The 24,716-nt window shown below is 39.0% G+C and overlaps 5 protein-coding genes across 26 annotated transcripts; 4 read left to right on the top strand and 1 right to left on the bottom strand.

Annotated features, from left to right (window-relative positions):
* The first annotated feature begins 246 nt into the window (after nt 1–246).
* Nucleotides 247–3,557, top strand: LOC112279067 (DEAD-box ATP-dependent RNA helicase 47, mitochondrial). Its single transcript, XM_024513161.3, has 4 exons — nt 247–1,266; nt 1,617–2,215; nt 2,404–2,780; nt 2,989–3,557. The coding sequence occupies exons 1-4, from the start codon at nt 865–867 to the stop codon at nt 3,375–3,377; spliced, it is 1,767 nt and encodes a 588-aa protein (XP_024368929.1). The 5' UTR covers nt 247–864; the 3' UTR covers nt 3,378–3,557.
* Nucleotides 3,558–5,317: 1,760 nt separating this feature from the next.
* On the top strand, nt 5,318–8,039 carry LOC112292830 (uncharacterized). The gene is made up of 6 exons (XM_024541687.3): nt 5,318–5,907; nt 6,079–6,228; nt 6,351–6,606; nt 6,837–7,055; nt 7,208–7,350; nt 7,553–8,039. Exons 1-6 carry the CDS (start codon nt 5,473–5,475, stop codon nt 7,853–7,855), a joined length of 1,506 nt encoding a protein of 501 aa, XP_024397455.1. The 5' UTR covers nt 5,318–5,472; the 3' UTR covers nt 7,856–8,039.
* Nucleotides 8,040–11,513: 3,474 nt separating this feature from the next.
* Nucleotides 11,514–14,514, bottom strand: LOC112274966 (psbP-like protein 1, chloroplastic). 2 transcript variants are annotated; one of them, XM_024504859.3, is made up of 9 exons: nt 14,407–14,514; nt 13,732–13,818; nt 13,445–13,541; nt 13,182–13,274; nt 12,613–12,686; nt 12,366–12,488; nt 12,127–12,198; nt 11,922–12,018; nt 11,514–11,710 (listed from the first exon to the last, which is right to left on the bottom strand). In XM_024504859.3, exons 2-9 carry the CDS (start codon nt 13,807–13,809, stop codon nt 11,610–11,612), a joined length of 735 nt encoding a protein of 244 aa, XP_024360627.1. In that variant the 5' UTR covers nt 13,810–13,818; nt 14,407–14,514; the 3' UTR covers nt 11,514–11,609. The 2 variants fall into 2 exon arrangements, with proteins under 2 accessions (XP_024360627.1, XP_090101676.1); XM_090245550.1 differs by having other exon boundaries at nt 14,232–14,464.
* Nucleotides 14,515–14,810: 296 nt separating this feature from the next.
* On the top strand, nt 14,811–16,338 carry LOC112274960 (dephospho-CoA kinase). Its single transcript, XM_024504850.3, has 3 exons — nt 14,811–14,985; nt 15,421–15,566; nt 15,741–16,338. The coding sequence occupies exons 1-3, from the start codon at nt 14,878–14,880 to the stop codon at nt 16,165–16,167; spliced, it is 681 nt and encodes a 226-aa protein (XP_024360618.1). The 5' UTR covers nt 14,811–14,877; the 3' UTR covers nt 16,168–16,338.
* A 609-nt stretch (nt 16,339–16,947) lies between these two features.
* On the top strand, nt 16,948–21,112 carry LOC112274866 (F-box/kelch-repeat protein At1g55270). 21 transcript variants are annotated; one of them, XM_024504764.2, is made up of 8 exons: nt 17,155–17,296; nt 17,967–18,013; nt 18,148–18,196; nt 18,441–18,595; nt 19,017–19,271; nt 19,488–19,740; nt 19,934–20,194; nt 20,371–21,112. In XM_024504764.2, the coding sequence occupies exons 4-8, from the start codon at nt 18,563–18,565 to the stop codon at nt 20,754–20,756; spliced, it is 1,188 nt and encodes a 395-aa protein (XP_024360532.1). In that variant the 5' UTR covers nt 17,155–17,296; nt 17,967–18,013; nt 18,148–18,196; nt 18,441–18,562; the 3' UTR covers nt 20,757–21,112. The 21 variants fall into 21 exon arrangements, with proteins under 21 accessions (XP_024360546.1, XP_024360598.1, XP_024360532.1 ...); XM_024504700.2 differs by having other exon boundaries at nt 18,436–18,595; XM_024504786.3 differs by having other exon boundaries at nt 17,192–17,384.
* Nucleotides 21,113–24,716: the final 3,604 nt, after the last annotated feature.

The raw sequence follows: 24,716 nt of genomic DNA, 5'->3' as shown, positions 1-24,716 counted from the left end.
GGGACATTTAAGCATGTACAAGTTGAAGTTGCACAATTTGCATCGCACAGTCGTCTGGAAAATTACTTCACTGCGGGATACAAGGCCGCCAGCCACCTCAATTAAGGCGAATGGAAACAATGTGAGCTTGCGAGGTAGATCGAGGTACATAATATGAAATGAGAAGAGATGAAGAATGGAGGGAGTTGAGTTGACTTGCTCTTGTGATCACAAACTCGCGCTTCTGCTCGGTTTACAGATGGTTCTAATTTGTACTGTTGCTCTCCGTGACTTCGTGAACTCTGTCCCAAGTTTATTGAAACCTGATGATTCAAGTTAAGATTTCGCGTGAGCGAAGCAGCACCATAACTCACCAGTTACATCGAAAGACTCACCGGAAACATCACAATCCAGTGACATAAGCGGCTGGAAGTGGAATTTGTGCTTCTTGAGTGGTAATTGTAATTGTATGGAAAGCCTCGGGAAAGGGATGTTGCCAGAATATTCGCGCTCTTCATTGGGTCTACGAAATTAACTTAGGTAATGAAGATACCATGATAGACATCCTATATGTACATTTTCTTTCGTTGTGCAGGTAAGTAAGGATAGCCCTCGGAAAGGAACAGGTCTTGGTTACGATGCAGATTGTGTTGAGCTTGTTTTGGTGGGAGGTTTATACGATATGCATGCTGCATACCAGTTGTGACTTGTTGCTACGTACGTAGTGATGGTGGGAGAAGAGTACTCAACGAGACCAAGGCTACAATTCGCACTGTTTTGTTATAATCGCGTTTTCGTCACTGAGTGGGTGGGAGGGGGCGTTGATTCGCAGAGCTGAAGATGCTTGTCAGGGTTTTTTCTTGGTAGGTGAAAGCATAGTTAACAATGGCGTTGTCCATTTCGATGCGCGCCACCGCAGGACCGCTTTCATCACTTCACGCTGGTGTACACCGAGCTCTCGCCCGCCTTCACCCCACGCGGCTCCATTCTCCACATTTCGCTCGTATTACGACGGCCCGATATGGTTCCTCTGTTAATGATCCTTCTACCAGTTCTTCCAAGAGCGATTTCTACGACGGCGGCCTTTCTCTTACCAGGCTTGACAGTGTGGTGGATAGGGCTGCCAAGCGAAAGGCGAGTGTGAAGGCTAAGGTTGTTGCAAGAGCACCTCCTGTCGATATTCGCTCCTTTCCTTTTGCGGAGAAAGAATTCTCTGCTCTGAATCTCTCGAGGCGTGTGCTGCAGAGGTTGAAGCAGGAGAGGGTGGAACTCCCTACTGACGTGCAGGTACGTTCTTTATTTTGCTCCTAGTTATGGTTCGATTGGTTTGTGGTCTTCCAACGTATCGGTTCGTAGAATCTACTAGCACAAAATAACTCATCTCTTTTTCTTCATCGTAAACGCATTGGAGAATTGTCTTGAGCGAGTTATTTAGGTTTTAAGATCAGATGCCGAAAGTTATCTAAATTAGGTACTATGCATGGGGTTTAGGGTTTAGACTCATCCCACTTACTTGAAACTAGAAACGTAGAAGCCTGTTGACTAATTGTAATATGGTAGAAATGTGGAAGTCTGAAATCTGGATATTAAACTGTAGATTCTTTTGCACTCGCTTACTCCATCCTTTTGCTAAGCAGGTAGCAGCAATTCCCACAATTTTGGATGGGCATGATGCAGCACTCCAGTCATACACAGGGTCGGGTAAAACTCTAGCTTATTTGCTTCCCATTCTCTCTCGAGTTGGGCCTCTGAGGGAGCTATCTGAAGGGGGTAAGGCTATCACAGATGAAACCATCAACAGGGGTGGTATTGAGGCTGTTATTGTGGTCCCTTCACGAGAATTAGCTATGCAGATTGTAAGGGAGGCTGAACGCATCTTAGGCTCTGAGTACAAAAAAGTTGTCCAGCAGTTGATTGGGGGTGCAAATCAGAGTCGGCAAGAGGAAGCCTTAAAGAAGAACAAACCTTGCATAGTAGTGGGAACACCAGGAAGAATTTCCGAGATCAGCAAGGCTGGAAAACTCCACACGCATGGATGCCGGTTTTTAGTCCTCGATGAGGCTGACCAATTGCTTTCAATCAAGTTTCGCAGCGACATGCGCAGAATACTGGAACACGTGGGCCAACGCCGAAGTGTTTCTACTGCTATGCCCAATTCTTTCGAAACTCCATCAGTATCTGAGTCCAGTACAGCAACTCAAACCAGCGAAGAAGCACCAGCAAAACCAGCGAAGAAGTATGACGAATTCTCTTCATGTTAAGATGTAGTCATCTAATTTATGCTAGTAGGTTCTTGGGTAATTTCTAACACATCGAGCGAATGATGCTGCATTAGTCTTGCAGAACTTATGACTGGGCTAGTTAGTCTCACCTTCATATCACAGTTCCTTCAATGATGGATGTCGTATTCGTCTGTTTGTACAGGAGGGTGGAGCGCCAGACTCTTTTGGTCTCTGCAACAATGCCCCAAGCAGTTTTAAGAGCGGCAGCCGTATGGGGCCACCGGCCTCTTCTTGTTCGAGCTCAATCCATCATACGGGTCGAAGATTTTAGAGTGGAACCTTCTTCCATTGACTCGGAGACCAAAGAATCTACTGTTTCTCCAGATTTACAAGGAGCGAAGGAAAGTTTACCCCCCAATCTAGAACATTTCTATGTGGTGGCATCATTAAGACATCATGTTGATATTTTGAGGAAGAGCATTCACGCTTTGGAAGCACGATCTGTTATTGTATTTCTGAATCATTCTCGTCGTTTGAAAGACGTTCAGTTCAAGCTGGAAGCAAGAGGCCTTACTGCAGGTACATGCTCCTACTCTACATCCTTGTACCCAGCCCATTTTACTAGGTTTCATGGCGTTTTGGTTTTGCATAAGTTTTCAGGCTACAAATATTTGATCCACCTAGTGATGCACTTGGATGGTCATCCGTAGCCCTGATGTTGTGGATGTGATTATTCACCGTTTATTTTTCGTTGAAATGCGTAACAAACATTTACTTTCTGGTGCAGGCGCGCTTCATGGCGAATTGAGTAAAATGGAGAGGTCCAATATCTTGAACTCCTTTCGTAATGGAAAGTTGCGAGTCCTGGTAACTAGTGAAGTTGGTGCAAGAGGCTTAGATATTCCCACCTGCGACCTTGTTGTCAACTTAGAGCTGCCAACAGATGGATCCCACTATGCACACAGGGGTGGTCGAACAGGTCGACTGGGTCGCAAAGGAACAGTTATATCAGTATGTGAAGCAAGGGAAGAATTTGTTTTGAGCAAATTTGAACGCCAGCTTGATATATCTATCACAAGACAGGAGATTGTCAACGGACAAATTGTCAAGTATGCGAAGCTAGCAAATCCAACCTCGAATCCAAGCCGGAGAAGCCCTGAACTTGCTGCTCCATAATTTGAAATTTTGTAGTTCGCAGCCACAGAACACCAGACAAGCCCGATGCGAAAGCACGTATCTGCCTCAGGGAGGTCACATACCAATCGTCTTATAGTTGTGTACGTGTAACCGCTGAATCTTTATACTCCAATTCATGATGTTTTCTCAAAAAATTATGAAACACCAACATTTCTTTCAGTTCCGATTCTTTGCCAGATATATCATGACAAGCCTACCATATCCTGCGCTAGCTAGAAATCTTCAGTGTCAATGATTTTTTTTAAACGACCGTAATACAACATTTTTACTTCATTGATTGTAGCAGCCAAAAATGATGTCAATGTGATTCAATGACTGGAAGAAACAATTCCATTCTTCAGCATTCTTGATTGAATAGTTTTCAACTTACCACACACACTATGAGGTCGTAAAAGTGCTTACATTTCGTGAATTTGCAAGTACACAATTTAATGTAATATGATCACTGTTACAAAACTAATAATCTAGTCCTATGTTTAGCATTTATGCGACAAGAGACTAATTCTTGTCTACAATTGCAAATTTTTTTCAATATATTTTTTACATATTTTTTTCAAATGAAATAGAATGTGTATGTGCTTGTCTTAATCTTAAACTACACAAACTTATTTCAAAACATAAAATAATGTAACATGTATTTGTATGATATTAATTTAAAAAAGGAAAAATATTAAACTTTTAAAAATCTTCTCCTTCTAAATATTGCTATAATTTGTTTTACTAATATATATATAATTTAATAATTTAATGTGTTTTTATTTGTTTACTAAAATTTGATTAATTTTTGTATATATGTTTATGTAAAATATTTTAAAATGTGATCTTATTATGTTTTTATACCAAAAATATTGTCAACAATGGCTAGTATATCAACAATCTTACATTAGAAAATACAAAAATAAAAATAAAAAATTTAAATAAAATATAATAATATTATATAGCATGTATGTATGTATATATGTAATTTTAAAATTATATATATATATATATATATATACATACACATACATACCCAAAGACTAAAAAACCAAAACTATTATATATATATATATATATATATATATATACATATTTTACCAAAATAGGTCCAAAACACCTCAAAAACATAATAAAATCAAATGATTATATTGGATTAATTTACAATTGAAATCCTCACAATAAAACCTTAACCTTTGCCAAAAAAAACACAATACAAGAGCACTCCTATTTATTATGTAAAACACATCAAGAGGGATATAAACCGAAGAATAAATCTAGGAGATAAATTGGCCTTTTGATTGGTTGTCTTATCAAACTTGTCCCAAATAAACTTCATGCACAATGCACTATAATAGCTGTTGCTATAAGGGGTGTCCTTTGATATAGTACTTATATCAAAGCCGTCTCCCTCTCGTCCGTCCGTTCGTCCGTTCTCGTCTTCTTTTCGTTCGTCGCTTCGACGGTAACACTACCACACATACACGCACATCTCCGTCGCAGAATGGAACCAAGGCTGGCTAGTGTAGATCGCCGCGTTGCTGAGAGATGGAGGAATCTCAATTTACTGTTCCAAGCTCTTTTACCATGAATGTGGGTCAAGAAGAAACTTCTCGTTTTGTTGAAAGATCTCCCCCCCCACACACACGAAAAAAACAGAAAAAAAAAGAAAAAAGAAAACCAATTCAGGCAGTGCATGAGAGCGAGAGGAGGAGGAATGCGGCACGAAGTAAGGCAAAAAGTGGGTGGTCTCCCATCTTCGACGTGGAAGCATCGGAGCTGCAATTCATCTAATGCCGCACTCCGCATTGCGCCCCATTCACTTCCCCATTTGCTTCCAACGATTCCAGGATGATGTCATCCCACCTGCTCTCGACAAACTTGTGGCTGGGGCTGCAGCAACATTGTTGTTTTCGCTTCACGGAGGTTCTGTTTCCTTGCATAGATAGATACACTTGGAACGATGTCTGTGCTGCGCGCAGCTCGCGATACGATGCCTGCTTAAGCTTGCGGGGGTGGGGGCCGAGTTGGAGTGGTAGTTCGGGAGAGTGAGTGTTGTTGGCATGCAGGTGTTGTGAATTGAGGAATTGGATACTGCATGAGTGCAGCCATGGCCGGTGTGCGTCTCGGCACGGCTCTACAGGTGGAAGCTCATGTTTTACCGTCTGGGTCTTGTGCTTCCTGTGAGTTGCATCAAGGCTCTGAATCCAAGCTTAGAGTGTCGTCGCAGTTTTCAGCAGCGCCCATCTCGGTGCAGAGCTCGTCTTCATGGGGGATGTCTCAAAAATCCTCTTCCTGCCTGAGCTACGCATCGTCGGAATTCTGGGGCGCAGATAATGTGCAGCTATCCTCACAAACAGGGAATTCTACGAGCTGTTCTGACATGGCCGGGGAAAATAGAAGGAGGGCGAGCTCCATTCGTGTCATGTCTGTTGTAGAAAAGAAGGGTACTCCTGGTCGATTCTACTTCAACGTCACTGGCTTCCCCTTCCCCTTGGGCCCCTTCCTGCAGAGACGCACCATCAGGAAAGAGGTAATATTAGGGTTTCCAATTCATTTCAATCCAGAGTTAGTGTATTGTCTTGTCCTAATTTCGACGTAATGCTTATTCAATCCGAGCATCACCAAGACATATTCAACGTGAGAACGTCTATTGCCCTCGTATCATCCTGTTTTTGTCTAAATCTTTAAGGATTCCTTGTAGGTAGAGAAAGGCAGAATATGGACGTTTGAGCAGGAGCAGGCATTGGGCTTCAGCAGTGTGGCTACCAATACTCGCATGACGGTAATCATGCTGAAATCTGGAGGGTTGTGGGTTCACGCTCCGATTGCACCCACGGAAGAATGCATCCAGGTACTTCTATGGGGCCGAAACTATATACTCAATCTGCAGTTTCGAACTATTGAATGCACCATTGGTTCCTTGTTGTAAATCTGAGGCTGGTGGGAATGATTTCATGTGTTGGAGGGTGACAGCTTCTGAAAGAGTTGGAAGCGCCAGTGGAGTACATTGTCCTGCCGACTTTCGCGTATGAGCACAAGATATTCGTCGGACCTTTCTCGCGCAAATTTCCTAAAGCTCAGGTCTGGGTGGCACCCCGACAATGGAGCTGGCCTATCAACCTCCCAGTGCAGCTCTTTGGCATTTTTAAGCCCAAGACCCTACGTGATGACGACTTCTCTGCTCCATGGGCCGACGAAATCGATCAGAAAGTCCTCAGTTGCCCAGTCGGTAAGTCGCAAGGACTTTGAAGACTCGCAAAGACTGCTCATGTCTTTGTTGATTTCAAACTTGACTACCCTTTATTTACTTGTTTATTATCATTTTTATTTTCATTTTTAAAAATATTTATCAATAAAATGGAATTTGCACAATGACCTTGACATTTGTCGTTGAGCCGTGGTGGCCCTGGAATTGTTATGATGCAATTTTATAAAACTCTCAGTGCTCCCTTGTGTCAGGTATTGGTCCATATGTGGAGGTGGCATTTTTCCACAAAAAGTCCAAAACATTGCTGGTGACAGATGCGGTCATTTATGTTCCAGAAAAACCCCCGGAAGTGGTTGGTAAGCAATCGCTTCTGGATGCTGCAAAAAATGGGCTGGCAGTGAGAATCTTGAGTGCTGGCAAGGAAATTCCCGACGATCCAATTGTTGATGATGAAGCCACCAGACAAAGAGGTACACATTGTGTTACATTTATGACAAGCTACAAAGGTGACTAGCTGCTGCGTATGCAAAGTTTGTGTCTTTGGTTATGTAGGATTTTGATTGCCTCCATTCGACGCGAGGAATTTCTCTCTCTTTTGAACCAGGGTCTTTTCTGGTGTCAGGTTGGGAAAGAATGGTATTGCAGATTTTGTTCCTCGGTCCGGCGGACTTGCTAGAGCCGCAGCAGAGCTTTGCAACCATGTCGAAGAAGCTCATCGTCTCTCCTATAGTTAAAACACTTGTATTTAGCAAAGAACCTGAGCGGGTACGATAATCTCAACTTGATTATGCTTTTGTTTGAAACGTGTACATTAATGTTTTTCCTGGTTCGCCAAGGGGTAAATTAGGAATTCTTAGACAACAGGCTTGCATAATCTAGTTCTTCTAATTAGAATACTTAAAGCATTTTCGGTCGAACTCGGAATGCCGTGGTCTTAGACTTACTCACCCTGTGTTCTGTATTGCAGGTCAAGGACTGGGTAAACCGTATTATAAAAGACTGGAAATTCAAGTCCATCATTCCTTGCCATTTCTCAGCTCCAATACCTGCAGATGGACGTGACTTGAGGATTGCCTTCAACTTCCTTGATGAACTTTTACCAGAGGTGGAGAACAAGTCACCCGCGTTTGGCTTTTCTCTCGCCACAATTTTCAGCAAAGCATCATCTTTTTTCCCTGACGCTGACATGAAAACCCTCTTTTCTCTTGACGAGTTTTTAGTTTCTGTTGGAGCAGTTCGAAAAACCGTGTCAGGAAAGGCTAGGCGATAGAAACAGACGCTGTCACATTCAGGCCCACAGTTCACGGATTTATTTGTATTCCAGTATTGTTTCTTTTTCTTTTTTCTTATCCTCTCTCCTCTGTGAAGGGGGAGCGAAGTGACCTTGTTTAGTAGATACACTGATTGCCCATACTTATTCCCTCTTCAGAAATGGCTTTGAATTTTTGCTGCAACGAGGTCTGGATTCAAGGATGCAACTAGCACACCATTCGCAAAAGCAAAACGAAGTCTAAAACTGTATCAAGTTTGAATATCTCGGTACACTTTCGAGTGTTAAATCATGAAATTTATGAGAGGTAGTGTCCAAAATGGTAGTACAGAGAATGTAATGAGGCCGGGTCTTGCCAACTCAAAAACGAAAGGCCACTCTAAATAGTGCAGAAAGGTTTTAGAGCACAGGAGAAAGTTGAATTCAATGGTTGTACACTTCAAAAAAGTTGCATGAATGAATGAATTTTACTATGAATGGTAAAAGACATGTTGGGGTTTGGATTATTATCTACACGCACTAGCAATAAATGATAATAGTGAAAATTGTCCAGTTTTGTATATTAGGACTTTTTATAGAGTTCAAAAGATTAAATGATGTCCATCTGGATTCGTATGATAAGTATTATTGCATTGCAGAATGTGATATACCATTATTTAAATCATGTGTAATGACTCAAACATGCTCCTTTAATAATGCTTGATATGTCTTGTTTCACCACTGGTAAATGCAAATTGCACTTGTGTAATTCTTGCTGTACAATAATAATCAATAGTATTTCTTTTTTGTGTGAGCTGCAAAAGATTTCTAAAAAACATGTGTATATGTGTAAAAGGTGTAAGCACCTGTCCAATATATAATCTCAAAAATTCATAGACAGTCACAATGGCATCAAAAATTTGTAAAAAAACATAAACTTGAAAAATTAAAACTAAAACACTCAATTTTAAAATGATGTAAAAAAAATCAGAAATCAAATAAAAACATTAAAAATAATAATGATAAAAGGACAAAAATAAAGTATGAAAAAATGAGATTGCTCAAATATATAAGGTTTTAGAACCATGTTGGTTGGTTTTTATGCTTTAGAAAGACATTAGAATACATGCAATGTTCTATGTTATGAAGGATTTTGTAATGTGATCCAAGGACATCCACAATTATATTTGTAAATATTTGTAATTTAACCTGATTTGTTTATGACTTGTCTAAGCTATAACTTTGGTCTGTAATTGAGAGTTGTGGCCAAAGTTTGCACTGGAACGCTGCAAATTCCTAGCTTCCAAAGCTCCACATCCTTGCCGAACACCCAAAGGACTCCCTCAATCAAAGTTTTTTTTTTTTTTTTTTTTTTTTTTTTTCACAATTGTTTTATACTTAAAAACTTTATTTATATGATTTGTTTATTTATATATATATATTTTTTACAAAAATAAAGGAAAAGGGGACAAAAATTCTAGATTTAAATATAACAAAAAATTAACATTTTCTTTAAATGCATATATATATATATATATATATATTAATTTGTCCTATGCCTTTGGAGCCATATAATTTATACTTTCATATGTTTATTTATTTTCTTTTAAAAGTGAATTTTCTTTAATATTAGAGATGCTAAAATTAAAAAAATTCATATAAATTATTAGAAGTTATATTTCTCATTTCATCTACATCTATAATTTTAAAAATTTTAAAAAATAATTTCATGTTATTTTTATATTTTAAACAAAATATTATCACATAAATTTACATTCTAAATTTAAGCCTTGGCTACCATAGGTGCTAAATTGATAAGTCAGATATATTATTATTTAGAAAATATCAAATAAAATGGTGAATTTTGGAAGAAAAGAAAAGTCATTTGTATACATGTATATGTATAAATTTAGATATAGCTAATAGGAAAATAAAAAAATAAAAAACAGAATTTAAAAGAATAAAATATAAGTATGAAATTTTATAATATAATAATAGAACAAAATTAAAAAGAAGGATATTAATTTCTATTTGGAATTATTTTAAATGGTCATTATTTTCGAATTATTTTGTGATTATCTAAATCTTATCTTAAAAAATAAAATACTATTATTATTATTATTATTATTATTATTTATAAATATCAAGATTATTATCCTTAAAATAATTGAAAAAATATATTTTTGATTATATATAATATTCTTGCAAAGGTTTTTATTTCAACAATTTTTTTTATTAAAAAGATTAGGACTTTCTAATTATTTATATGTTTGGTAGCAAGTTTGGTAGCAAGTTCTCTTAAGTAACCAAGGTTGAATACAATTGTTTATGCATTAGAATTGTTGCTATTGTCTTTAGAATTTGTATATGTAAAGTTGGATATATAAAGTTGGATAAAATTTTAATTTTAATAAGTACGTAACTCACTTCACATCAAAAATAATTTGATTCAAATTGAAACGCTGCAAAATTGATTTTAATTTGTAGGAGACACAAAAATTGTTATCAAATGCTTTCTAGAAACTAACTGTAATAAATCAAAAGATATTTCAAATAATCAATGTTTAATAATCAAATAAATAAATAAATAAACTAACGTTCTATCTAGAGCACAAGCAAAGTAGCAGAAAAGTACTGATTTTAGTCTGTGCAGAAGTTCCATTATTGCTCAAGGTTGATGGACAAATTAAGTACTTAAGTATATATTTTTTAACTATGCACATACAATTCTATACACAACATATTTGCTAGAAGGGAGGAGCGGAAGGGGAAGAGGGGATTTAACGTGGTAGAAGGAAACTGTGGAGGATGCTCTTCGGTTATCAGATGAAAACCCACTTGCCGACATACTACATATTCTCATGTATTAACCAGCAATTACCTGCAAATTTTGCACATTCATCGTAATTCTAGCGTTGTTAGGATACCCTTTATTCAATGATCACGCAATGGGCTCACACACGAGGCCAGGTTACCTGCTGTGAGTTCTCTCCTGCTGAAGGGCTGACCAAATTTATCAGTGGTTGATGAATTATTGCAGTGCCATCTAAAACGATCGGCTTCCTGTTAGTCGGCAGTTACACAATTTCACACAGAATCATTACAACTCGAAATACCTTTCTTAGGCTTTGTTCGATTCTGGTCCATCTGAGTGATTAGAATAATAGGAAGGTGGTTGATGTGTTACAGACTTGAAACCCACAGAAGGTATGAACTGGAACTTTTAGAACTCATCACCATTTTCTCTACAACGGAGTGTGTCGGGCACTGAGGTACAGCTGCTGGCTTTACTTTCCAAGTGAGCATACTTCAAAGTACGAGTCATACGGGACTGGTTTTAATCATCGAAGGCCAGGCATTTTTTGCCATGCAACTATGGAGGTGCCGTTGCTGCTGTTTTTTGACAACCTTTACACGACTCATTGCACACACATGATGCCAAGTGGGAGCGAACGTAATTGGTTGGTTTCATTTATCCACAGCGTTTTTAAACGAAAGTAGTAGCAGCTACAAAAAAGGACTGAGTCAATTCCTTAAACTCTTTCATGAGAGGCTTTCGTAGGGAGCTTTTACATAGCATTCCGCAGTACGACATAAAACTGAAACAATCCTGGCTGGTTGTTTCTCAATTGCAAAATTATGACGATTCTTTCATACAAGACTAAATATAAGCCATATAAAGAGGGGAAAAAGAATAGAGAAATTCATTTGGAATCGCAAAAGATAATACAATACCGACTGTTCACGTCTAGGTCTCGGAGACTTGAACTGCTTTCTACACCAGCAGCTCGAAAGAGTTGACAATCATCTTCAGTTTGTCCGACATTTTGTTCCATCGCCTCTCGTTTGCACCGGTAGTAAGTGTGTAGAATTTTCCTGTGAATAACAGATTCGGAATAGTGATTTATATGTCAAGATATATAATAAATATCTTTTTCTCGAATACGAGGCGCAACACAACAATGTAATAAAAGACGATCCCAAGTCATGCTGATGTCCGGACGTTGGAATATTGAAAGCTGTCAACTGTGGGGACTGCAGCAAGGCATAGAAAAGCTTAATTCATAAGAAGAGAGCCGAAGTGTACCATCTTTAATGGCCACAGTCCCAAGGCCATGACGTGTAAAGTTCGAAGCCTTCGTCATAAACTCGAAAGTGTAGTAAGAAATACCGTCGTTGACGCGCTGCACAAAGCGAACAACATTCAGTGAGTGTAATTAGCCACCCTATCCTCACTTCAGACGAAGAAAAAAAAGTGCTTTTGGCAGTGATTATTTGAATTAGAAGCATACCTCTTTAGCTTCGACAAGTTTAGTCTTCTGAGTTGGTGAAGCCAACACCCTCTCCACTAGTGCCTTAGCAACCTGCATATGAAGAAGTCAAAAGGAAAAAAAGACGAATCAGTGTGAAGGGAGAGAACCTTCACATTCGTCACACACTTGTAAATTTAAAGCATATGAACCTGACTGACAATAGCATACTTGAAAAGCTTCATTTCAAGATGGGAAGAAAGATTTGTAGAGGAATTGACCTCATCTGCAGACCCCAATTCTGATAAGTTCGACTTGTCGGTCTTGATAATGCTCACGCTCACGCTCTCTAAAGGCTCAATCACATCCTTAAAAGCTACATCCTGACCTTTCACTGCAACTTCCTGGAGTAGTCCACATTATCACTTCGATGCAATCAATCTCTATCAAAGCTAGTGATTACATAAGACACCGAAAGAGACGAGAGAAATCAATGTGCTAGTGAAGGATGGGCGGTTAAATCCACACCTGCCAGCCGAAGGGGTAGAAGAACTTGTAACCATCAGCATTGTCCAGAACAGCGGTATAACCTTTGGGAGCGTCTGCACCATGGAATGAGTGCCCAAAAATCCACTAAGTTATCATACTTCGTCTGGGCAGGGATGAGAGCAGCCTGTGTATACTGCAGCGCACCATCGCCTTGCATTAACTACTATCCTGCTGCTTACATCTATCTCATGGTTGTGGTAGAACATTCTATAGTGCATGGAATGAGTCCTTCACAGGATCAATAACATCCATGTCGGTGTCACTAGTATTGATACCAGTATGGAATGCTATACGAAGTGTTATTGATGATGAGATTCTAATCAACCCATGGATCCTGAGGCTCATCTACTGGTTTAACTCACATAATGCTTCACAAACACGCTGTGCCCATATGAAACCAAGGGGAGATAGGTGTCTGTTGAGGACTCGCCTAAAGGTTCGAAGTTGATTCTGTTTAATTTCTTCTCCAAATCGTCTTGACACAAATAATGTAGAAACCTATTGGAAAGCAAGCAGTATTGGAAAAAACAAAGGGTTGCAGAACATACTTAAAGCAAGTGCTGGACCGCCGAAGGTAGCTATGGTGGCCGCTACAGCAGCAGCACCTCCCAAGACATGTCTACGGGTCATGCCCTCAGACTCTTTTGACCGCACCATCAAGTGTGTTAGTGCAAGTTGAACTCATGTCATTTTTTAGATTCAACACAAATCATTCCAAGGCTAGGAGAATATTAGGTTCGAAGCAATGATAAGAAAGTATTCTTAATAATAACAAAACAGAATTTAATTCGGCAAAATTCGTTATCCTCACCACTGCAGGATTCTGACGTCGAAGCCCTAATGCAAGAAACTGCAGCTCGGCTTCGAGAATTGCCAACCACACCATTCACCCTAGCTGGTGCAACTGTCTGCCAACTCCAAAATCAACTTCAGTGGCTTCCCAGTGGAATAGAGCTACTACAATCATAGCTTTACATGTATCTACAATTCCAGCCCGCAAATCATAACGCAGGAATGTCAATAGACAATACAATCTACCAACTAAGGAACGAACTAAAGTCTACAGCTGGTGAGTCAAACCTATCAGAGTTACTGTACCTCGTGGGAAAGAACGCTTGTTGTGCATCCCCTGCCCAACGAAGAATAGAGGGAGCTCGAAATCTGTAGCGCGGCCATACCTCCCCCCTACGCAAACACATAAAACGATTACAGTTATGCCACTTTCATGTGACCCAAGAAGCAAAGATCAATCACTAACAAAGATAAAAGCCTTTCATACGAATGACATATGCAGAGAAACCAGGATTTTAGAAGTGGCAAACCAGCGCACCCCACAATTCTCTTCTCCAAACACCACAAATAATGCACATCTTTATGTCCAAGACTGTGTCTACACGCAGGCAGGAGCAATTAAAGAAGAAATTGCTCACTGCGTACTCACGGCATTCTTCCTAGGTACCATTGAGTTGAATTTAAGTTCAAAAAATAGTGCAGAGGTGACCAGGTTCTAGGAAACATTTGATTGAGCCAATGGTAGCAATGTTGAAAAATTCTCTACAAGTAGAGTTTCCTAGCTCTCTAAACCTCACATTACATACCGGAAGTAAGAATCCGGCAGTGTCATCCAAAACGGGAGCAACCCACAATGCCTAGCAATGCAAGTACCAAATCTAACAACTACAATGCAAGTCTGAATCGATTTAATTCGTCGTTTTTATAATCACAAACACAGAGAGGACGAGAAACATGAACCTACACTGCGTGTTTACCCACCTGTAAGTACGATACCGTGCAACTGAAAGTCGAAGCAAGAGGAACTACAGGGTACGGGAAGGAGAGAGAGATGACTAGTTAGGCTCTTGAAGCGTACTCCAAGTGTTTTAGCAAACTCTGCTAACGATAGCACCCAATGCCGCCCAATTGTGGTTGCCACAAGATCGTCAACAGTGGATCGATTGCAAGAAAGCGAGACTGTAAAGGCGAAATCCAGAGAGCGTCTCTCCTGGCCTTCCACGTCGCTCCTAGATAAGAACTCTCGTCTCAAATTGGACGATAAACTCCGGCTTTCGTCATCAGGAAATGCGCCAACTGTCTTTTCCTTTCACTGTAAAGAAATCGCCGAGGAGCAGCGCATGTGGAGGAGCGTCGTATCCAGTTGAGAATTGCGGAATTGCCCACCCAAGTTTTGAGTCACAACGGGAAAACAATCCTGAGGTTGGAGCAGCAAACCCGGGAGTTGTGCAGATGAGGTTGATAGGCCTTACAGGTGGGATTGCATCTGGCAAGAGTACTGTCTCTCGCCACTTGGAGAGTGAGGGACTGCCAGTCGTGGATGCGGACAAGGTTGCAAGGGTATTTTTCGTACCCAACTGCCTTTCTGCAACCATTGCGAAGCACTTTGTGTGGATTTGTTATCAGGTTTAGGGTTTCGATCTGCTTAGTGGTCTATCGAACTTAACCTTACCAAGTACTTGAATTCTCATCTTTTCATACAAACCCTTTGAATGCTTCATAAAATTAGGTCTTATCCGAGAAAGCTGTGTTTTTCCAATTATCGGGAGTGAGCCGTTTCTTTTATGTGACTTTGTCCAGCACAATGCAACTACAACGAGATTTTCAATGTTTCAGCAGAATTTCGTTTCAAAGGGGTTTAAATCAATTTCATCCCCGAGTACATCTACACCTAGTTTCTTTACTCTCTTACATTAGGAGCTAAGATTAGCAATATTAGCCTCAAGGGCAGAACTTAAGGCACTGAGATTGAATTCGCTGGCCATGTCTCTTCAGGTGGCATTGGACAAGAACACATGGGGTTGGAAGAGAGTAGTGGCCGCTTTTGGGGAAGGCATACTACGACAGGATGGGGAAGTGGACCGTGCGAAGCTGGGTGAAATAATCTTTAACGATCCTGCCAAGAGGGGCATGCTCAATCGGTACTGCTACGTTACCCTGAATCAATCAATTATTGAAGTGAAGTTGACGACGTTGATTGTCTTGTTATTCAATTCAAATGAACGCCGTCATAGGTGACGGGAATACCTCCTCCTCCGTCAATTAGTTTAAAATCATGATAGCTCAAGGTCTAAATGGTGGTCTATCTTTTACAGGGCATTGCAACCATGTATTTCTCTCGGTCTCTTGTACGAGGTTTTCAAACATTGGATACGGGGTACTTCAGTGGTGATAATGGACATTCCGCTACTTTTTGAGATGAAAATGAATTATCTCACCAACCCAGTGGTGGTGGTGTGGGTGGATCGCACCACGCAGGAAGCGCGGCTGACAAAGCGCGACAACAGCACTATTGAGCAAGCGCGAGCACGGATTGATTCCCAGCTTCCGTTGGACATGAAGCGTGAGATGGCCGACTATGTCATTGATAACTCCGGCACCCTCGAGGATACAAAAATGCATGTCGACAAGCTGAAAGCCATCATCACTGGTCCACAAACATGGAAAGAGATTGCCTTATCACGGTTTGGAGTTGCTGCCATTGTGGCCGTAGCTGTTGCATTTGTATTGCGTTTAAGGTAAACAGAGGCATTGTATATAGAAATGATCGTATTCTATACCAACTTCTCATTTTCCAGTGGCCTAAGTTTCCGGCGATGTGACACGAAAAGATGATCACCTCAGTTACATGACATCTTTTGCTATGCGTTCCAGCCCTTACTCTCAATAAAGGCATGAAGAAGCTTCTCAAAATTGTCACTTTGCATTTCCTAATGACAACGAGCCATCTTCAATGTTCCTGTGCCAACAATTCCAAATAGTTGATTGCGCAGTATGCCAGATTTGAGGCTTTCTGTAGAAATCTGCATCCTTCGCCCTCCGAGAATATCACCCATTTCGATTAATCCTTCTGTTATATCTCTTGGGGCACTTTATTTAAACTTATGTCGTAACTTCTTGCTTCACTCCAAGTTTAGCTGTTTATGGAATCATACCTTTTGTGGAGTTCGCCAAACCTCCTCCTTTGGGACCCGATTTCGAGGGGCCTTATTCTCAATTACGTGCCCACATCAACACCATCTCTGCGAATCCTCGGCACCATTTATAGGAAGACAAGTCATCATGATTTCTACGCGAGTGCGTGAGCCCTCACAAGCAAACGCATTGCAACTATCTGAAGAGATGACGTTAGGAAAAGCCGGAGGGAAGAAGTGCTGGCTTTCTTTTGCTGGTATCCTCAACCATATGGAAGTTAGAGGCATATGACCACATCGAAGGATTTTCTCACGGTGGGTGTTGCATCGGAAAGTGAGGGATGGACAGGGGGAACGGGGGCGGGGATGGGGGACGAGAAAACTGCAGAGAGTTTGGTCAATTTGTGAACTGGGTCTGAAAGAAACGACAAGAAGCCCAATCGGGGCCGTCGAAGGAGCCATTCTCCAGGCTCTATGACGACCAGCAGTCAGTGGGTGTTACTAGACGACGGTGTGTGTTACCCATGGGGATCACGAGTTACCGGTGGTAAAGGCACTCAGCGGGTAACGGGGGCCTGATGCACTGATGATGAGAGCCTTGTGCAGCACTGCTGGTGATCCAAGCACTCGTCGTTCTACGCAATCCTTGGCCAATTGCGAGTGCTCATTATTGGGTTTGCGTTGAGGGATCGTGGGGAGGATCGTAGCGGAAGGGCAGAGCGAGAGTAAGATACATGGTGAGGGGAAGAGGTCACAGGAAAGTGGAGACGGTCGTGGGTGTGTTGCGTGCGGAGTACTTTCTTGGTTGAATTGCAGCTTGAATAGGTGGTTATCAATTGGAGTCTGTATGTGTGCACCCAGAGGCGGAGAAAAAGTCGGTGGTGTTTTGGCATGTTGTGGGTGGATGTGTTGGTATGTTTGGTATCTGGATCGCCCTCTGGGTTTCATCGCCAATTTGTTTTTGTTACGAAGGCTTCTATGTGGATGGGTGAGAATGGGGTGAGAGGGCTTGAGACTTTTAACGCTTTGGAAGATTATTGATGTATCAAGCATAGTTGAGAATGTTGTGCACGAGACGAAGGTGAGGTGCGGCTCATTGGTATATTTCTTCTCTTAATTATAAGGGTAGGAATGTTTGGATGTCCTTTAGATGTTTCTAGCTGGGGATCGGTAGCGTATGAGAGAATTACGATGTCGCCAATTTGTTGTTGCTCTTATAGAGCGGGCACTCTTGATTGTGTCATGGTTGATGCAATTGACCATGCTATGGTGTGAATTGTGTCCTGGCTTTACTTCTGTGGGATTTTTTACTGTAGCTTTCTCTGACGTAATCGCAATTTTGTTCTTAGGGACAGCCATGAATACTGAGGACTTGATTCGTCTTGATGTTGCTTTTGGATGGTACAGAATGATGCGCAGAACACGGGAGAATATGGTTGTGAACGTGAATGGAGGTGAGGGTCTCACAGATGCTAATTACAACCTTTCCTTACTATTAGGATTTGTATGTTTTGTGAAGTTCGCGCGCAAGCAGCCATTTTTCGAAACAGTGTTTCTGAATTGCGTTCCGTGTACATTATATGCTCAGAGTGACGATGTCTGCGCAATGGACAGTGGGCGAGTTGTGTGACTAGCGTGTAAGGTTCCTACTCACGCAGCCAAGATAGGATCTCCGTAGTTTCTACGATGTGATTTTTAGGGTCGGACTGTACATCCAGGATCAACGATAGAGCAACATTGTAAGCGGCTCGAGAATAGTAATTTGCGAATTATGGCCTCTATTTGTGACTTGTGTACGCGCTTGTTCCAGTTTTAGGCTATTTCTGTAGATATGTACGTATATAATGTGTGATCGACATGAGTCTTTGTTTTCCAGAACAGGTCTTGCTTGGAGAATTACATTTCATGGCTCACGCGCGGTTTAGAAGATACGTGTAAATTTGCAAAGGCTCTGGATGAGGCTTTCCACCTGAGAGAGAAAATTAATAAGCTTGTAGGAACTGATGTCGTCCAGACAGAAGGGGATGAAAGTCCAGGTGGGTACATTGTGCCCTATTCTAGGCACAGAACATCGTCATGCTTGATAATTTACCATTCAGAAGGAGGCATTAATGTTCCTTTCTAACTTCAATTCCTTAGAGCATCAACTGTAGCATGGTCTTTATTTTAAACTCTGGTTTGGAGGCTACATGAATAATTTTAGTGGTTCTGTTTCAGAGTTTGTATTCCTATATTATTTCTTCACGTAAAAAGCCATTGGATTCAAAGTCACGTTCGACATTCAAATATTTCTCCCTCTCATTTCTTTAACTGGTTTAATAAGCACGTTCTCAACAATGTACTTCACCTCTCGCACATTTTTCTCTTTTTTAAAAAAGCCTTCTCCTTGAACTGGTTTAGGGTAATGCATATTCGAGAAAGAAAAATTACTGATTTTTCTTTCTTTAAACTGGTTAGACACGATCAACAATGGCATCCGAGGGCGGTTCTAGAAGGCGTAGAGGATCAAAACAGGAAGAACCATACCGGGGTCTGATACCTTCACTTCCAGACGAGCTTGCTCTTCTTTGCTTGGCACGAGTACCACGAGCTCAACATGCAGTTCTTAGTGCAGTTTGTCGAAGTTGGCGACGCCTCTTACAAACTGGTGTTTTTTATGACATCCGACAAGAGCTGTCTCTAACTGAAGAATGGCTCTTTTTGTGGACTCAGGTATCTCTTTCTGCATAGCACCCCAGTGTGAGCACCAGTTCCTTTGTCCTCTCTTCGTCAATTATGCTTTAGAAGTGAAGGACAATCACTTCTACTAGTTTGTTGAACCCGTACGGTTCCAGCTTGAGTTTTCGGATTGAAGAGAGTGAAATTTCTTAGAAGAATGGAGTAATGGCCTCAACACTGCCTGTTCGCATGTTTTTTTCTTTTTATTAGGATTCCTCAAGAGCCAACGTGTGGCATGGGTATGACCCGCAATCGAATCGATGGTTTACGCTTCCACCTTTGCCCAATGAACAGTGCACTGCTGGGAACTCCGCTTCTGCGGTGGTGGATGGGAAACTGTTTGTGGTAGGTGGGCAGCTGGACAATGGCAATGCATGTAGCTGTGTTTCATACTTTGACATGCAACACTTCTCCTGGAAATCTGCAGCCCCTCTGACCATTGCACGGGCCAAATGCATGGCAGGTCGATCATATTCAGGAACCCTGGCCTTTCTATTATTACTAAGTTGTTCACATCTAATTAGCAAGTTTAATTTCCTTAAATTCATAGCCTAAAACGGGTACTATCTTGATGATGTCGATGTCAATGTTTAAGGTGTGCCCTGTTATGTTCTCCACGATGTTGTGATCACATATACAATGGTCTTCATCAGCAGGTGTTATCAACAACCAGCTGTATGTCGTAGGAGGGTTCACAGAACGTGACCAGGACGCAGGACCAACTGCCGAAGCTTACAACCCGGTTAAGAACGAATGGCGCCTCATCTCATCAATGAAGATCTCCATGGAGCTTTATGACTCTGCCGTTCTTGGCAACAAATTTTACGTGGTGAACTCTTCTAGCGAGAATTTGGTTGGGCTTGTTTACGACCCAAAGCAAGATGAATGGGTGTACATGGCCCATGGTCTTAACACAGGTGAATGCACCAACTCTGGAACGTTTTTTCATGTAATATTTGAAACATGAGATTTCAATTGTCGAGTGAGTTAGATATATCTAGAGAATACATTGGTAACCATAAAATGTTGGACACTGAACTGTATCTTTTGCATTAGCAGTCTCATATTTAACTAATATTTGTGATTTGAATAGGTTGGCAATCCAAAACTGCTGCTATGAATGGTAGGTTGTACGCTGTTGGGGATTCACACTCACTTGAAGGCAAGAATGAAATCTCTGTATATAATGAGAGGAAGGACGCTTGGGAAACCATCAAGGGGGTTTTGGAGGATTCTGCGCCTGTTCTGGCATGGGGCCCGGAGCTTGTGAGTCTTGGTGGGAAGCTTTGTATTGTTGGAACAGGTTTGCAGCCTCGGATAGGAGCAACCCGAGCAGCTGTAGCTGTCGTGGAGGTGAGCGATTCCAAGACCGAACCTGCAAAACCGTCTGCCTCCCTGAAGTTTTACGAAGATATTACCCTCAAAATTCGGTTCTCTGATCCACTACCACGGGGTGCATGCCAAGTCTTGGCACTGTGAGATAGTACGTCTTGTATAGTTGAAGTGGAAATGTTTACTGCCGTTTATCGGTAAATAGATCGACCTCAGGCCCTATTTCAATCATGCCATGAATCATTTCGTGGACTTCGATTTCTTTCTATTTTTAGAACTGTCAATATCTGGAGTTTTGACTTGCCAAGCTCGAGTAGATGTGTTCAGAGCAGGCTATGAAAAATCTCCACATTAGCTCCTGAAGTTTGTTCAGAAACTTTCATGTATTTAAAATCGCCTTTCCCCTAGGATTGTGGCCTATGTGGTCCAACTGGATCAACGCACTTTTGTTTTTTCTGTCCTAGCTGGGATCAATTTACTAATTCAAGGAAAATCGTACATCACACTCTTTCACAATCAAACAGTTAGGTGTTGATCATTTTGTTTTGAGGTGGAACGTTACATCCCACAACCGTTTAGGTGCGTTCTCTTTCTCTTTCTTCACAACACCTATTGAAGGGATTTCAGAGGCAACAGTTATGTACAAATAATTATTTCAGAGTTACTCAGATAGGGCATTGTTATGACCACAGCAAAGTCGTAAGAGTTAGAGCAGGGACACCAGCAGTGACCGTAGCATGAAGTGGGATCACAGGAGGTCCACCTACCATGGCAGTCCTCTCGCGTGGCATTATCCTTGGTCGAACTCCTATTGACCTACGTCCCATTTGGACTCGGTCCTTGTGCTTGCAACATGAACCTTGTGCTAATTGACCTCATCTTTGCATCTAAAATCTTGCATGATATGCCAGGTGAGGTATATTCATATCTTTCAAAGATTTTAATATGCAACGGTGCCAATATTTTTTCCTAGAATCTATCATATCAGCAGGAATAACTTAAATAATCCTAAGCAGGAACTTCCAAATCAGTCTTCGTTTGCTAACCACTGCGACCTAAGTCGACGTTGGAATTTCATTGAGTAGAGCATTCTAACGCCTATTCAAACGTCAATACTATTGGTATGTTAACACAACTGGAAGAGAATCATGAAGTTTGTTAGAGAGTCGTGTTGATGAATCAAGGTCTGTATCATATTGAAGAGTTACAACATGGGACGACCCTTGTTTTCACTTCGGAGGTTCTTCCTTACCTTCCCTCCCCTCCCTCGCAGGGGAAGGGAAAGGGGGGGGGGGGTTTCAGAACTTGTGGGGGATAAAAGCGAACAAAATGGAGCATGATGTGAATGTGCAGTAACGAAATCTCAACAGCACCTTAAAGACCTGACAATATGATAATATGAAGACGACCTGGGACCATCCTAGACGAATGACCTGTGATGCATACGCGACAGTCTGAGGGAGGAGCTTAATCACGCAATGGAGTGTGAGTCTTCAAAGTCGATGCGACCCAAAGCTCTGGTGAAGATACTGAATCATCTTCAACCATCTCACAGTTGCGGTGGCAGTGAATATTTAAGGGTCTTTTTTCTAGTTATGACAAAATGGGTTCTTCATCAACTTGATGCCGCTTTTGTTGTCAAAAAAACAGGAACCCAGTAGTTGAAGAAACGAGAATCCCAAGGTCCATGAGCAGATTCTGAAGCGCCGCCAACAGCGAACAAGCATCCTTCGGTGGATCTACAACTGCGGTTCTTCATGCAGCAATCTGGAATGAGCACAAGTATTCTGATTACAATCAGCCCTGAAGGAACGTGATATCACAACTCAGGTTAGTTTTGTTTCATTTCAATAATCATAGTTTATGTGTGTATATATATATATGTGTATATATATATATATATATATATATATTTGTGAAAACAATGGATGCATAAAAGATTGTATGACTTGCTGCATATGAAAGCATTATCACACTTGAAAGTAAATAGTATCTCAATCACATTCTTAATCGAAATGATATATTAAGTTCAAATATATATTTTTTATGATGTTACTATGTATGTGATGTTCTTTTTTATTTATTTATATTTTTGTGCAAGTGAACTATTTTTAGGTTTTGAAATTTAAATTCAATAATAGATTCTTATTTAATAGATGTTACAAATTTCAGACAACTTTCAATAAAGAATTTCACCTGTTGACACTTAAAAGAAAAAGTGTCAAGAGGTGAAACTTTCTAATGAAATTGACCATTTTAAAATGTCACTTGTATGTAAATTATTGCTCACTTAATACTTTATTTATATTGATTGTTATTAAACATATTTTGGGATTTTAATTTTATAATGTATTTGGTTTATTTCTTAAAAATTTGGCATAGAATTCTACAAATATGTAAGATCTTAAGATAATATTACTCAAATTGATGATTTAGCTATTCTTGGTGATACAGTGTTTTGATTTAGGTACTACATAAAAAAATAGATTTAAATTATTAAATAATAAGTTGTCATATCTTATAATAGTTACCATACATATCTTGATTATTTATTCTAATAATTGGTACAAATAAATTTTACTTAATTGACTAGTAGAGATTCATATAACCAGTTTTATACTTTTTTTAATCTATTTATTCTTATAGCTTTGAACTTTTATTTTTTATTTGTAAAAGAATAAGTAATATTTTTTAAAAAAGTGTTTATGATTGTATATGTTTTGTTATATTAACATATCAAATAAAAATAGATGTTATAAATATAATGTTTGGTTTTAGATTTTTTTCTATTATAATTTATATTAAATTCTTATGTGATTATTGTATTTTTTTATGGAAGAAATTTCCTATATTTTAATGAATATGATTATGTTTGATGTGTTAAAATATATATATATATAAATATATATATATATATATATATATAAATATATATATATATATATATATATATATATATTCACTTAGAGTTTAGAATTTTGTATTTTAATCTATAAAAATATATATAATAGTTATGAATTTATTATATTGAATTCTAACTGTTATTTTTACAAACCTCTTCTTTATATTTAGTCTTTAAAATTCAATACTTTTTTGTTTAACTATTTTAATAAAATATATACTTAAGTTTTATTTCTAATTAAAATTAATTGTAGTTCTATTATTTGCATTATTAGATGTAAAAGAAGAAAAGATAATCTGTTTCTAGTTTTTTTAAAACTATAAAGATTATTATATAAAATTAAATTTAATCAATAAAAAATAGATAACTATATAAATCTTTTATTATTACATGTAACAAAAAAAATCTTACATTAGTTTAAATTTAATTAATTATCAAAAATACTTTTAGAAACATAAATATTACTAAACATATATAATATTTTGAAAATTTCAAAATAAAAGAAAAGAAGAAAAAAAAAAGTTTATACAAGAAGAATATTTTATACTGCTCAAAAATTGAGATCAAAATGTAATAGCATCTATAAGATTGTGTATATATATATATATATATATATATATATGATAAAAAGTTAATTCATGTTAAGATAATCTTGTCACTCAATATCTTGTTGAACAATATTATATTACAAAAAATATCTTATTAAAAAAACTATATATATATATATATATATATATATATAAATTATTATTTATTATTTGAACCAGTTATTTTTAAACTTTAATTCAAAAGAGATTTCAATATATTTGAAGTGTGCTTATTTAAAGTTTTTACAAATATATTATTTAAATTAAATTAAATTTAATGTTTATTAGAAGAACTAAAAAAGAAAAGAACATAAACTAAACAAATTAGAAAAACCTATACTATCTACACTTTTAAGTCATGATTTTATCAATTATTTTTATAGAACCAAATTCTATTTTATTCGTAGATGTTTTGTTGCAAAAAATTGTATAGCTAAAATTGTAATAAAGTCATAATTTAATAGATTTTAGATTTTTCTTATATTATTTACTTATCATAAATTAACTCATTAATTTTTTTTACAATAGACAATATATTATATAATATTGTGAAATTGTACTTATAAGTTTTATATAATATTTACAATAAATCAATTGAAATGGCCATTTTTCATAATT

The sequence above is a fragment of the Physcomitrium patens genome, chromosome 2 (genome assembly GCF_059467195.1).
Source record: "Physcomitrium patens ecotype Gransden chromosome 2, ASM5946719v1, whole genome shotgun sequence".
NCBI lineage: Eukaryota > Viridiplantae > Streptophyta > Bryopsida > Funariales > Funariaceae > Physcomitrium > Physcomitrium patens.
The sequence above is the reverse complement of the archived record's forward strand: the minus strand, read 5'-3'. Positions and strand labels throughout refer to the sequence as shown.

What these genes read in the sequence shown, in the direction of transcription:
- LOC112274866 (XM_024504778.3), top strand. Translation starts at nt 18,563, where the DNA reads ATGTCGTCCAGACAGAAGGGGATGAAAGTCCAG. An exon ending in AGAAGGGGATGAAAGTCCAG is followed by an intron (nt 18,596 to 19,016) that starts GTGGGTACATTG and finishes TAAACTGGTTAG; the next exon opens with ACACGATCAACAATGGCATC. An exon ending in GGCTCTTTTTGTGGACTCAG is followed by an intron (nt 19,272 to 19,487) that starts GTATCTCTTTCT and finishes TCTTTTTATTAG; the next exon opens with GATTCCTCAAGAGCCAACGT.
- LOC112279067 (XM_024513161.3), top strand. Translation starts at nt 865, where the DNA reads ATGGCGTTGTCCATTTCGATGCGCGCCACCGCAGGACCGCTTTCATCA. An exon ending in AACTCCCTACTGACGTGCAG is followed by an intron (nt 1,267 to 1,616) that starts GTACGTTCTTTA and finishes TTTGCTAAGCAG; the next exon opens with GTAGCAGCAATTCCCACAAT. An exon ending in CCAGCAAAACCAGCGAAGAA is followed by an intron (nt 2,216 to 2,403) that starts GTATGACGAATT and finishes CTGTTTGTACAG; the next exon opens with GAGGGTGGAGCGCCAGACTC.
- LOC112274960 (XM_024504850.3), top strand. Translation starts at nt 14,878, where the DNA reads ATGAGGTTGATAGGCCTTACAGGTGGGATTGCATCTGGCAAGAGTACT. An exon ending in ATGCGGACAAGGTTGCAAGG is followed by an intron (nt 14,986 to 15,420) that starts GTATTTTTCGTA and finishes ATGTCTCTTCAG; the next exon opens with GTGGCATTGGACAAGAACAC. An exon ending in AAGAGGGGCATGCTCAATCG is followed by an intron (nt 15,567 to 15,740) that starts GTACTGCTACGT and finishes TATCTTTTACAG; the next exon opens with GGCATTGCAACCATGTATTT.
- LOC112292830 (XM_024541687.3), top strand. Translation starts at nt 5,473, where the DNA reads ATGAGTGCAGCCATGGCCGGTGTGCGTCTCGGCACGGCTCTACAGGTG. An exon ending in GACGCACCATCAGGAAAGAG is followed by an intron (nt 5,908 to 6,078) that starts GTAATATTAGGG and finishes GATTCCTTGTAG; the next exon opens with GTAGAGAAAGGCAGAATATG. An exon ending in CCACGGAAGAATGCATCCAG is followed by an intron (nt 6,229 to 6,350) that starts GTACTTCTATGG and finishes GGAGGGTGACAG; the next exon opens with CTTCTGAAAGAGTTGGAAGC.
- LOC112274966 (XM_024504859.3), bottom strand. Translation starts at nt 13,809, where the DNA reads ATGGCCGCGCTACAGATTTCGAGCTCCCTCTATTCTTCGTTGGGCAGG. An exon ending in TCTACCCCTTCGGCTGGCAG is followed by an intron (nt 12,489 to 12,612) that starts GTGTGGATTTAA and finishes GGACTACTCCAG; the next exon opens with GAAGTTGCAGTGAAAGGTCA. An exon ending in GACTGTGGCCATTAAAGATG is followed by an intron (nt 11,711 to 11,921) that starts GTACACTTCGGC and finishes TGTTATTCACAG; the next exon opens with GAAAATTCTACACACTTACT.